The sequence below is a fragment of the Leguminivora glycinivorella genome, unplaced genomic scaffold (assembly GCF_023078275.1).
Source record: "Leguminivora glycinivorella isolate SPB_JAAS2020 unplaced genomic scaffold, LegGlyc_1.1 Scaffold6, whole genome shotgun sequence".
Lineage (NCBI taxonomy): Eukaryota > Metazoa > Arthropoda > Insecta > Lepidoptera > Tortricidae > Leguminivora > Leguminivora glycinivorella.
The window spans coordinates 177,953-190,851 of NW_025952831.1; the positions used below are offsets into that span (position 1 = coordinate 177,953).

Consider the following 12,899-nt stretch of genomic DNA (forward strand, 5'->3'; position numbering starts at 1 on the left):
AAAGGTAGTCCGGGGGACGAGCGCCCGGACGCGTTACCGGTATGAGAACCGGCGGGCGACGTAAGTTCTCTTGACGGTTCCTGTTGCAAGTTCCATTTGTATGTTTTACTATCGTTTGAAGGAATTCAACATTTGTCCGAAATTCTAGACACTTATTTGTAGATCTAAAGGACAAATTACGAAGCTGTTATCGTTCCTCGCTTTTGATAAGACTACCTAGATTTAAGGCTCATTAAAACGGTATGCGATCTCGCGTGCGATTTTAGTTACATTACGCACTGATGAGATTACATACAGCAGATCAGGTGACATTGCCTTTGCGCATGCTGAATTGTAAGAAATTAGGAAAAAAAACGCCAATGACAGTTAAGTCACACTGACAGTTCACATCGTTGTTTTTCTAATTTCATACATTTAGCACGCGCAAAGGCATTGTCACCTCATCTGCTATTAAATTCTACAAACGTCATTTCGGTCACTTAAATAAATTATACGAAATAAAAATAAAAGAGCCACCATTCCGTGATTGTTGTAACGTATTCTATCAGAAATAGTATTTTTCAGTACAGATGGTGTTTTTTTACGCACTAGTGCGAGAAGTGGTTCATTATATGTCAGGTCGAAACTTCGGAGGTCCATCTGTACTTAAAAACGTCGTTCGATACACGTGCGAAAAAAAGGAAGTTCGAAACGAGTGGCGATAAATTAAAACACGACCGAAAGGAGTGTTTTAAATCGACACGAGTTAGAAATGTACTATTATACAATCGTGATATAATACAAAGCTTTTCAGTCGAGTACCATGTTTAGGCCACGAAGCTTGCTGAGTGGCCTAATAGTACGGTACGAGAGTGAAAAGCTTAATTATATCACTATTGTATACAATACTTTTTCTACGAGTCATCATCTTCATCATCAATGGACGTAAATATCATCATTCATGCAAGTTAAAATTAATGTTAATAGAGTCGTTCACCGTTGTATCAACATCGAATTACCTAGCAACCAATTGTTTGTAATAACCGTCCCTGATTGGCCGATAACGCGACAGATAAAAAAAAATGTGTTTCAGATGCAGGAAAATTTGCCAGGTATCGCAAATTAGTATAGAAATTGTATGAAGTTCTATTTTTGAAATTATTACAGTTAACTAAAGTCAACTATAATGAGCTTATAATATAATTGACCGACTCAATTATATTATAAGCTCACCCTACTGCCATAGAGTATCCAACACTGAAAAGTTAGCACTTATAGTTTAGTCTGTGGTGTCCTAATTGACAGATTACAGTCGACAAGTAGAAAAAATATATTATTTGCGTATCTTCAAAAAACTTTACCTGCCCGTACCAATAAAATAGCGCAATTTAATAAAATTAGCATGCGACTTCTCGCAACGTATAAATGGTCCTCATCATTTAGATGGTGCCACAACTTTCATAATTACATTGCGTTGTTCGAATTGGTCAGCTCATCGGCTGAATCGATGTAACCTCAAAGTTTCGCAATGTAACTAAAATCATATGTGAGCACACGACATTGATGTATCATTAGTACTAGATACACAGTCAGGCGAAAAAAATGACTACAGTCAAACTCTAGATCTTACGAAAAAGTACAGAGTTGGTGACTTAGTCATTCGCCGACCGGCGTCGAATGACAATGTCGTCGTGCTCGGTTAAGAATTGTAAAAATAGCACAAAAAACACAAGAAAGACAGTGGGATGAGTTTTTTTACGTAAGTAATTCAAATGTATTGACAAATTATGTATAAACTCGATGCAATTTCGTGTTTTAGAATAAATTTAATTAATTGCAAAAATAAAGGATTTTCATGGAACAAAAAGGTACGGAGTCGCTATTATTTTATTTACATCTACTTACATGCGTTTTCTTATACATGTGCCTATTGACGAAAAAGTAGGTAGGCAGTGTACAGTAGCCATCAGATATATGGCAACGAACGAGATGTTCAAAAATATCTGAACATACACGTTTTCTGATATCTTTGAGTAACTCGTACGTTGCGATATATCTGACTGTATATTTTTAAAATACGTGTAGCAAACTTGAAATGGCAGATTTCATCACTTTGTCTCTTATGTACTTTAATAGCGTTATATTTTAATTCAAGATTCCCTCGGGATCCCAAGGTGGTGACAACACCGTCGACATTACTAATTAAAACTTAACCAAATATACTCAAAATAAACTAAGAAATGCCATCAGCATCCTCGGTTAAGTGGCTCTAATATAGGCCTATATTAGAATTAAGTTTTTAGTTTCATTTATACTGTAATTACTCTGTATCTATTTTGTCAGGAAGTATTAGTTTCAAGACTCATGTCTACTTGCTATCCCGAATCCCTTCATTATCGTAATTGGAAGAAAGTATACCTACCAGTGCACAAATTACTTATTCACATCACCTTCCGTCCTTAAATGGACTTTTTCTTCCCCGCTAGGAGAGATCAAAGTGGTACTTTTCTTCCCTGCTAGGAGGGATCAAAGTGGCACTTTTCTGTTCAAGGACATTTATTTGCCGGTATCTAAATATATAAAAGAAGAAGCTGACTGACTGACTGACTGACTGACTGACTGACTGACTGACTGACTGACATATCAACGCACAGCCGAAACCGCTGGTCCTAGAGATTTCAAATTTGGCACGTAGGTTCCTTATATAGTGTAGAGGAGCACTAAGAAAGGATTTTCCAAAATTCACCTCCTAAGGGGGTCGAATGGGGGTTCAAAGTTTGTATGGGGAAACAAGATTAGTTTGACTATTTTATTCGAAACTTCACAGGAAGATTCCTTAAGACATATGATTGAATACGTGTTTCAGGCTTTTTGAAAATTTAACCCCTAAAAGGGTGAAAAGGGGGTGATAAAGTAAAAAAATCAATATGGGTATCGTTTTTATGGTTTATCGGGTCGCTGATCACGATAAATACAACGTTTTAAAAATCTAATGAGGCGGAAGTGAAATATCATCTCCTCTGTTGTGGTGCAAAAGGGTTTAAATATCAAAAAAATATATTGACTGACGGACATATCAAAGCACAGCCGAAACCACTGGTCCTAGAGATTTTAAATTTGGCACGTAGGTTCCTTATGTAGTGTAGAGGAGCGCTAAGAAAGGATTTTCCAAAATTCACCTCCTAAGGGGGTCACATGGGGGTTCAAAGTTTGTATGGGGAAACAAGATTAGTTTGACTATTTTATTCGAAACTTCACAGGAAGATTCCTTAAGACATATGACTTAATACGTGTTTCAGATTTTTTGAAAATTTTACCCCTAAAAGGGTCAAAAGGGGTTAATAAAGTCAAAAAACCAATATGGGTATCGTTTTTATGGTTTATCGGGTCGCTGATCACGATAAATACAACGTTTTTTAAATCTAACGAGGCGGAAGTGAAATACCTTCTCCCCTGTTGTGGTGCAATGGGGTTTAAATATAAAAAAATATATAAAAAATCCTTTAATATAAAAAATATATAGACTGACGGACATATCAACGCACAGCTGAAACCGCTGGTCCTAGAGATGTCAAATTTGGCACGTTGGTTCCTTATACAGAGTGGGGCCTGTAACAAAGGCGAAGAATTGAACTATAGGCTATTCTCCTTACACTAATCAACATTTGTTCAGTGACTTTTAAAAAATATGAAGTATTTAAATTTTTAATTTTTCATACAAAATAAATATTAGCTTCAATGTACGCCATTATTGTTGTCATTGACGTTGTCTGTCATACTTTAGAGTTAACAGAATTCGCAATACATTACCTCTTAGAAAAAACTTTCAAGGGTGATAAAAATCAAAATACAAGTTATTTTTAAAAGTCGCCGAACAAATGTTGATCAGTATAAGGAGAATAGCCTAGAGTTCAATTATTCGCCTTTGTTACAGGCCCCACTCTGTATAGTGTAAAGGAGCACTAAGAAAGGATTTTTCAAAATTCGCCTCCTAAGGGGGTCAAATGGGGGTTCAAAGTTTATATGGGGAAACAATGTTAGTTTCACTGTTTTATGCGAAACTTCACAGGAGGATTGCTAAAGACATATGACTAAATACGTGTTTCAAGTTTTTTAAAAATGTACCATTTAAAAGGGTGAAAAGGGGTGATAATGTCAAAAAACCAATATGGGTATCGTTTTTATGGTTTATCGGGTCGCTGATCACGATAAATACAACGTTTTTAAAATCTGACGTGGCGGAAGTGAAATACCTTTTCTCCTGTTGTGGTGCAATGGGGTTTAAATATCGAAAATAGCCATATGGATTTCTTTTTTATGTTTACTTCTGGTTCAAGAGATTTCAAATTACACGTAAGTTCCTTAGAAGAGCATTAAGAAAGGATTTTTCAAAATTCACCGCCTAACATGATAATTTGACAGGGACAGGAACAGGGACGGGACGGGACGAGACGGGAGGGGACGAGCCGGAACAGGGATAAGGGTAGGGATAGGGATAGGTATAGTAATAGGGATAGGGATAGGGATAGGGATAGGGATAGGGATAGGGATAGGGATAGGGATAGGGATAGGGATAGGGATAGGGATAGAAATAGGGATAGGGGAGGGACGGGGACGGGGAATATATATGGTAAGCGTGTTCAGTGGATACATGTAGAAGTATAATGCCCCGCTGCACCTTAATCGAAATAATTGCGGACAAATGTACCTACATAGAAACCTACGGATCCAAATGAAAATCTTATTTTTTGTAAACGTTTGAATAAGAATACTTTTATTACGCGGGCGAAGCCGCGGGTAAAAGCTAGTAAAATATATTTCTTTGATAAACTTGTTGATTTGTTGAGTTATTATCTCATCATCCCCCTAGCGTTTTCCCGGCCTATGCCTCGGCTCAGGGAGAGCCTAGGGGTCCGCTTTGCTGAGTTATTATCTAATAGTATTAAATAAATCTGTTTCATCTCTATGTTCCTTCATTTTTCGGTCACACGGTAGCAAAATTATTTTCACCTTGGGCGTTAACACTTGAATCCCTCATTAAGCTCAGGATTCCATTTTAGAATCCTTCGCTACGCTCCGGATTCTATTATATAATCCTCCGCTACCTTTAGGATTCAATGTACACCCTCGCCGTAAATTTATCATTTTGCTCCCCTGAGACACAATCTATTATTTCGGTTGTATTTATCGAAATAAATATTGTTGCCGGGTTTACAGGTGGTTAAAGGTTTTCACGATTGTTGTATGGGAGCCCCCTTAAAAACATATTTTATTTTGTTTTTAGTATTTGTTGTTATAGCGGCAACAGAAATACATAATCTGTGAAAATATCAACTCTCTAGCTATCACGATTCTTGAGATAAAGCCTGGTGACAGATAGACAGGCAGACGGACGGCTAGACGGAAAGTCTTAGTAATAGGGTACCGTTTTTACCCATTGGGTACGAAACCATAAAAAAAAAATATATTTACAATGAAAACCTAGGTATACTGCCAATTTGGCAAACAAGTGAATTTGTTTATTATAATAGATGTCTTAAGTCAAACCTTGTATATAAAATGTAAAAAGTGTAAATAAACTTATTTTGTTATACGAGGTTTTTTATTACTCAACGTGCCTAATATTATTTATGCGACTCCATGCATCCGATATTCTGATGACTTGTAGTTTTGACATTGATTGTTTTTCTAATGACGTTTCAGTAGTTGCCAGTATCGCGGTGATCGGACGAAAACGGTTTATATGTTACTTATTTGAAAACTCGTATCGAACGGTTCACGAATTTGATTCTTACGGCTTACATAACAAATTCGGTTTTCAAAAAACAGATATATTTTGATTTTAGATTTAAGTTAGCGTTATTTGCACCTATCTGAATAAAATTGGAATGTCATTTGAGGCCATTTTTTTCGACTTTTTTGTTCGGGACTGTGTGTCTATAGATATTTAGTTTAAGTCACACGAGCGTCGTGTGAGCGTCGTCTAAAAGAGCCTCGTAAAACAGTTCGATCTAGTCAAGAACAGGTTTAGTAAGCATTAGCTAAAGTGGAAGTCCTTATTGTTATCTGAAAGAATATAATTACGTCCTGATGAGGACCTAAAAAATATAATCATTTTGCCCTTCGGTTGGCAAAAAAGGTTGCCATTTAAAATAAAATAACTATCATCAATTACATTTAGGCTAGCGATACACATTACACACGCCTATAGGTTGCACAACTGGCATGCCAGCCACGTAAAATACTTGCATGCCATTTAATTTTGCCACTTTTGCCAGTTACTTGTGTTAGTAGTTAGTTAGTTGTGCAAGCCACAGGTGGTTCGCGGGTCTCATCTAGAGAGTTACCTGTTACCTAGGTACTACTTATGATCATATCTAATCTGTTTTTATGTTAAGACCGCGCATGTATAAATTTATCTTAGATTTAAACATAAGATATAAACAAATCACGATAAGCTCCTTGCTTTGTTCCGAATGATAAAAAGATTACAAATTAATCTTTTAAATCAATCTTGAAGCCCTTTAAATCTAATCTATGTTTTAATCTTGACACTTCTGCTAAACCTTTGCTGAAATTTTAATAGTATCCGGAAAAACCGTGATAAATTTGCGATAATATCCGTGGCCAACATCATCTTGTTAATTAAGTAGAATGCTTTTAAAATGAATCACTATTAAAAAACGATAAAAACGCGAAGGAGTAAGAAACAATCCGTATAAATATTCTTTCATTAAAATCCTATTTTGTAGTTTTAAAAATAAGTAATGTAGACTGGGCCATATTTTAGAAACATGTTAGTTTTGTTCCTACTAGGTTTCGTAGTTTCTTTAGAGTACATACATGGTTCAAACCTTAGAGTCTGCAAAGTAGGAATAAATATGACTTACACCTTCATACATTCGCTATCGTCTAAAAACATTTACATCTGATTGAAATGTACCGACTTGTATGAATATTTTTTATATAAAGTACTTAGGTATCGTAACAGGTCAGTCATAAATCTACAAGTATCACCTAACAAAATATTACAGTAAAATAAAAGCAGAAACTAGTTCATGATTCATGAAATAGCAGCCATAACCCTAGAAACCCAAGCATTTATGACATGTTCAAGTAAAAAGTACCACATTGTCGCTTACCACGTAATTTGCTTGTATCTAAATACATTTAGTGTAATGGCTGCCGCTCACCGCTGTCGCGCTTAGACCAATGTCGTGGCCGGGCCGTTAGAGTAAGGTCCTCGTGCACGCTCATATTGGGCGGGCAGCGGGGCGGGGCGTGCGGCGGACATGTCAAACAATTGAAGTTCAATACAAGTGTCCTGACTCGACGCTGCATATATGGTGGACGCACGCTCGCAAGCCCCGCCGAACCAAACGATCCGAGCGTCCACTCAGGCCTTAGTGCGTTTTCCACATTATCCGATCCAATATCAGATGTAGGATAGATATCCCATACATTCAAGCCGCCATCTTTGATTTTTGGCTTTGAAATCCTTCCGACATCTACACTAAGAGACTATATTTCGCTTAAAAACGGCACATCTAGCGAGTCATATAAAAAAATACAAACCTGATCCTCCCTCCTCTTCAATTCACTCTGCACCTCCTCTAACTCCTCCTGCCCTTCATTCGGGTCCATTTTCCACCCGTCTCTCAGCATCTTCAGCCCAAAGATCGCGAACAGCGCCGCACTGATGTAATACGTGTATATCCTTGGTATGTACGTCGCGATCCATCCGAAGGCCGCGGAGAGTATGGTCATGAAGACGAGAGCTGATATCGCGCCGGCGAAGACGATGATGCGTGGGTGCTTCATGGCCATTATGGCGGCGATGAAGAAGGTTTTGTCGCCGAGCTCGGAGACTATGACCACTGACAGGGAGGCTAGAAAGCCTTGCCAGAAGCTCCCGGTGGTGGCCGCGCGCTGGAAGAAAAAAGTCTGTGATGTAATTTCTTTATTTAGTCAGAAACTTAGAACTTGGCAAAAAGGGTTGAAAAAAATTGGAGACATAGAAGTTTCGTCCTGTTGTTTTTAATTTCTAAGTATTTTTTACCAAACTTTAATGTCCTTGCCAACACAGAATGTTTGCTTAAGGTCAAATGGGTATTGTAATCATGATTAAAATTGATATCTAAGGATCCGAAAGCTAGCTTAACATAATCGAAGTTGTTCAAAAGTCCGCCATTTTGAATGTATTTATTTATGGTATGTTCATATTGAAATCCTCTGAACAGATCGAAGAAACCTTGTCAGTAGTGTCATTGTAATTTAGGATGTTTTTTTCTTCATCAAGTGGTTTGACAAGCCAAGGAAAATATAAGTAACCTTCAAATCAAGAGTGAACTGGCATCTTCTGGGCAAGCTCACTCCATCGTAGGCCACGTCTTTGCCTTTGGCTAGTCTGTGGCCAAGAGTAAGCCCATTTATAATTAAAAAAAATGTATTTCCCAAGACAATTACATTGCGCAAATGATAATTAAGGTTTTAAAACGATATGCGGAGAAACTTTAACCTTTGATCCAGCAAAAATGTCGGTTTCCGGAACGGAAACAATTAAAACACTTAGTAAATAGGTAGGTATGAGTAAAACAGCCTTATTTTATGCACGTGCGAGGTGACATTTCAATGTCACTTAATTCGTTAATTAAACCAAGAGACAAGATAATATTACTATTTACATACCTACTAAAGTGAAATCTTCACTAATATGGGTCGTTTCGAATAAGATAATATAAACAAAGAAAGTCATAAAAGAGAACAGATAAAAAAATTTAAGGTCAGAGCGGGCAAGACCGGCATACTTTATTTGAAATAAAGTTTGAGTGGATAAAACTAGACTATTAAAGTAGTCTGGACTGATTCACATGGTCCTATGGGCTAGCAAATTTTATATTCTTCACAGCTTTTATAATACTTTGTTGAATTAAAGGAAACTTATGTGATAAAAATCACTTTGTTTAAGGCTCGCCGGGTTGACCGTCCCGCGCGCTGAGTAAGAAAAGACCGTCTAAAGCTCGTTGTCGCGTAATTTCATATGGAAATAAGTATCAAAATAATGTTCATTGTGATATTCTATAATAACAGGGAGTAATGTGATAGATACTAAAACAAATAACGTTGATATCCTCAACATATCAGCATTTTTCTATTTATAAGGCAAGACCGTCATATGTCCCGTAAATGAGGTTGATAACCTTCTTTTTTTAGGTCCAGACAAAAGCAAAGCCGAAACTTATAATTAAAATTAACCTACAACACCCGTTTAAACTAGATTTATTTCCCATAAAGCCTAAAAAAGGTACCTTACTCCTATATGCCGGTCTTTCCGACTAGGCAGAATTTCGAAGTTACATATATTTCAGAAGCAGAACATAAAACAATAAATTGAACCCGCGTTTTTACGAGCATTCATTGTACTACTTATACGGGAAGAACGATTATTAAATTACTACGTCACATACATAACGCACAAATATTCCAACTGCTTTTATTTTATTTTAATTTTTTGCGTAACCATGTTGATGAACTCGATGGTCGAGTTCGAAACACGAATCAAGTTTTTTGTTAACTAGTGTTCGTCCTAGGGATATCTATTGAAGATTAAGGATGAAAAACTGGTATACCTTCGGGGGTGTAAGAAGTGATAGATATATAAATACAAGTTATATTCAGTAGACGGTCTTCCCGACACTGACCTTAGTATTGTTATAATAGACTCGAGCACTGAGGGTTCGATAATGAAAATAGGAAAGGTTTTTAGTATTTTATACGGTGGTTGGTTGAAAAGATGGATGGAATGTGTGAACAATGATATGAGAGTGAATGGTATTAGTATGGAAATGACGGTTGATACAGAGGAATGGAGGAAGATGATCTGCTGCGCCGACCTCAAATAATGGGAAAAGGGCAAGGGAATGATGAGATAATAATATGGTGGTATGGTACTAAGATACAGTAACTTGAACTATTGAAAATAACCCATCCTCTAAAATTTGCCATTCAGAAGATTTTTCCTTTTGAAAGAAAATTTAATTTACTTTTCCCCTTATTAGCTCCTGTTCTATCCTTTAATGTCAGCGGGTAAAAACGCATTTTATCCGCTAGTGGATTGAGTAATTTGAGCTTGAATGTAGTCAAATTTTCAGCATTAAAATTGATAAAAGTGGGTGAATCTAGATGATTTACCACCTGTGGAACTAGGTACTGGAAGCAGTGATAAACGCGTTTTTTACGTTTTACTTTCCTCGCTATATTGAGGGGATAATTTTATTTTTTTCCTTTCTTACGCCCATTGAATCCTTTTGAACTATATACCTACTGTTCTTACTTACTATTTTTATATAGTTTATTTGTATATATGTTGCTGCCTTTTCCTGCCATAAGACTTAATAAATAAATTCAAACGCCTAACATGTTTCATACTTGCGGAACCCTAAAAAGAGATGCTTCCAGATATCTTATCGGCGATAGATGGCACAATCTATGTGTCAATGACATACATCTAAATTTACGCCGTATCTAAGTACATTTAATATTTACTTTTTTTTTTCACATGAACATATTTACATAATCATATAAGAAACTAAAACTAAACTTAATAGCTAGCTAATGTCTAAAATAGGCCCTTGAGGCATTGTACCAAGGATACTGGCGACATTTCCTCGCTGTATCGCAATGCTGATACGTTGTGCGAGGAAGTCGCCAGCTCTTCGGTCACCAGTTACCTCAAATAATAATATTTACTTACATTTATTAACTTACAATATTACTATTATTAATTCTGTGCATTCATAAACGTAAACATTCACTAAAGTTTACAAGCCGATAATAGTTATTTGTTATACAAGAGTGCAAAGTTGTATTTTAACGCCGAGTGTGGAATTGAAAAACGAGCAAGCGAAAGGATTCTATAGTTGAACCAGCGAAGCGAGTGGTTCGAGATTAGAATCCTGAGCTTGCGAGTTTTTCAACACACGAGAAGTAAAATACATTTGCACTCGTGTGTAACACAAAACATTTTCCCTCACAATAGCGAGGAAAGTACAACGCAAAAAACGCATTTATAACTGCTTCCAGTAGTTCCACAGGTGGTAGAGGAGGTAGATTAACACACTTTTATCAATTTTAAAGCAGAAAATTTGCCTCTATTCAAGGTCAAATTACTTTATCCACTAGTGGATAAAATGCTTTTTTACCCGCTGGTATTTTTTTTTTTAATTTATTGAGAAACAAACAGTCTTATAAAACATGTATGTAAATATGCTAAAAGCTAGAATTTCTTATAGAATAGACCTATAGTTTCATATATGTAAATATACTTTTTTATAAACTTAATACTATGAATATTAGTTACATGACAACTGCAAAAAATCTAATACAAAAATAAGATAAGACCGAGAATAGCTGACCATAAACTTTAAAAACTTTAAAATCTAACTCAGTAAAGAAGAAACACTTTTCTTAAATATTTCTAACGAACTGCCAAAAATATCAGTGTTCATACAGTTTTCATTGTACGACCTGGGGCCTATTGCATAACAATTTACAACTCATATTACAAGCGGTAGTCCCCCTCTAACTCATTTTATAAGAAAGAGAGTTCCGCTTGTAATACAAGTTGTAAATTGTTATGCAATAGGCCCCTGCATGCGCGTTTGATATATGATTGCTGTGCATACTTGATACGACATCTTCCAACACTGAACAGCATTTTGCTCCGACAACCACGTTCTGTTCTACGAGGCACTCGAAACCCTATATTATGTAGAATTTCAGGGGCATCTACATGATTGTTGACGATTTTGTATAAAAACACCAAATCATTGCATGATCGCCTTAATGATAGCGGCTGAAGTTTATGTCTTGAAATTAAAATTAAAGGACAAAACAAAACACGTGTTTCCAAGCTAGTAAGGGGAAAAGTCGTTTGTCCCTTTCCGACGTATTGGTGTGATAGAAAGGGACAAACGAACATTATCGGCTTGATAACTTTAGTGAACGTTTATGAATAAGGGGTTAGAATTTACTAACATTTGACGACCGGTCTGGCTCAGTCGGCAGACCCTGCCTGCTGAGCCGCGGTCCTGGGTTCGAATCCCGGTAAGGGCATTTATTTGTGTGATGAGCACAGATATTTGTTCCTGAGTCATGGATGTTTTCTATGTATATAAGTATGTATTTATCTATTTAAGTATGTATATCGTCGCTTAGTTTGGGGCTAAGTTGATCTGTGTAAGGTGTCCCCAATATTTATTTATTTATTTATTAAAATATGTTAGTACCCACCAAAGAGGAAGTTACATAATATTTTATCACGATTTAAACAGACCATGTTTATTTAGCAACATAATATTTGCATGCATGGTTATACAAACTATTAACAAACAAATCACTATTATAATAGATCTAATCAAATATTTATCATGCACCTAGACATTGCCAATAAGGTCAATGAACCTTTGCACTGATCACAGATTACGTAAGACTAAAATAGATATGTTACTTTGATGCTGGCAGCTGGTACTTATTCTATATTTGCCAAATATCTGTGTTGCAACTCTTTTTTTGGCATACAAAACCAAAAGGCACACATTAGTAATAGTATTTGACAAATGTCCATGTGAAGTGTCAACATAATACTAAAGCAGATATTCTATATTGTTTTGCCCTTACTGGCAATGTGGCAAATAACGTAAACTGAAATGAAATGAACCTCAAATACATGGGTTCCGTTTCGAAAAACATTAGCTAAGTTCTATTTTTTCTACAAAGCAGTACTAGTACTACATCGTATGCTTCCGTTTAAAAAAAAACGCTATTTTCATTATACAATAAATGTTATAAAACGATTTATTCCTTTTTAAGAGGGGTATAAGCATGGTCACGGCCGTCCCTATCGCACTATTTGTAAGTGC

At 36.3% G+C, this 12,899-nt stretch overlaps 1 protein-coding gene across 2 annotated transcripts in view; it reads right to left on the reverse strand.

Annotated features, from left to right (window-relative positions):
* The window catches only part of LOC125242086 (transmembrane protein 165-like), a 73,604-nt gene that overhangs the window by 5,199 nt on the left and 55,506 nt on the right, over positions 1-12,899 (reverse strand). For both annotated transcript variants that reach the window (XM_048150794.1, XM_048150793.1), the window contains one exon: positions 7,555-7,908. In XM_048150794.1, the coding sequence (XP_048006751.1) occupies positions 7,555-7,908 (354 nt within the window). The remainder of the gene's footprint in view (positions 1-7,554; positions 7,909-12,899) is intronic.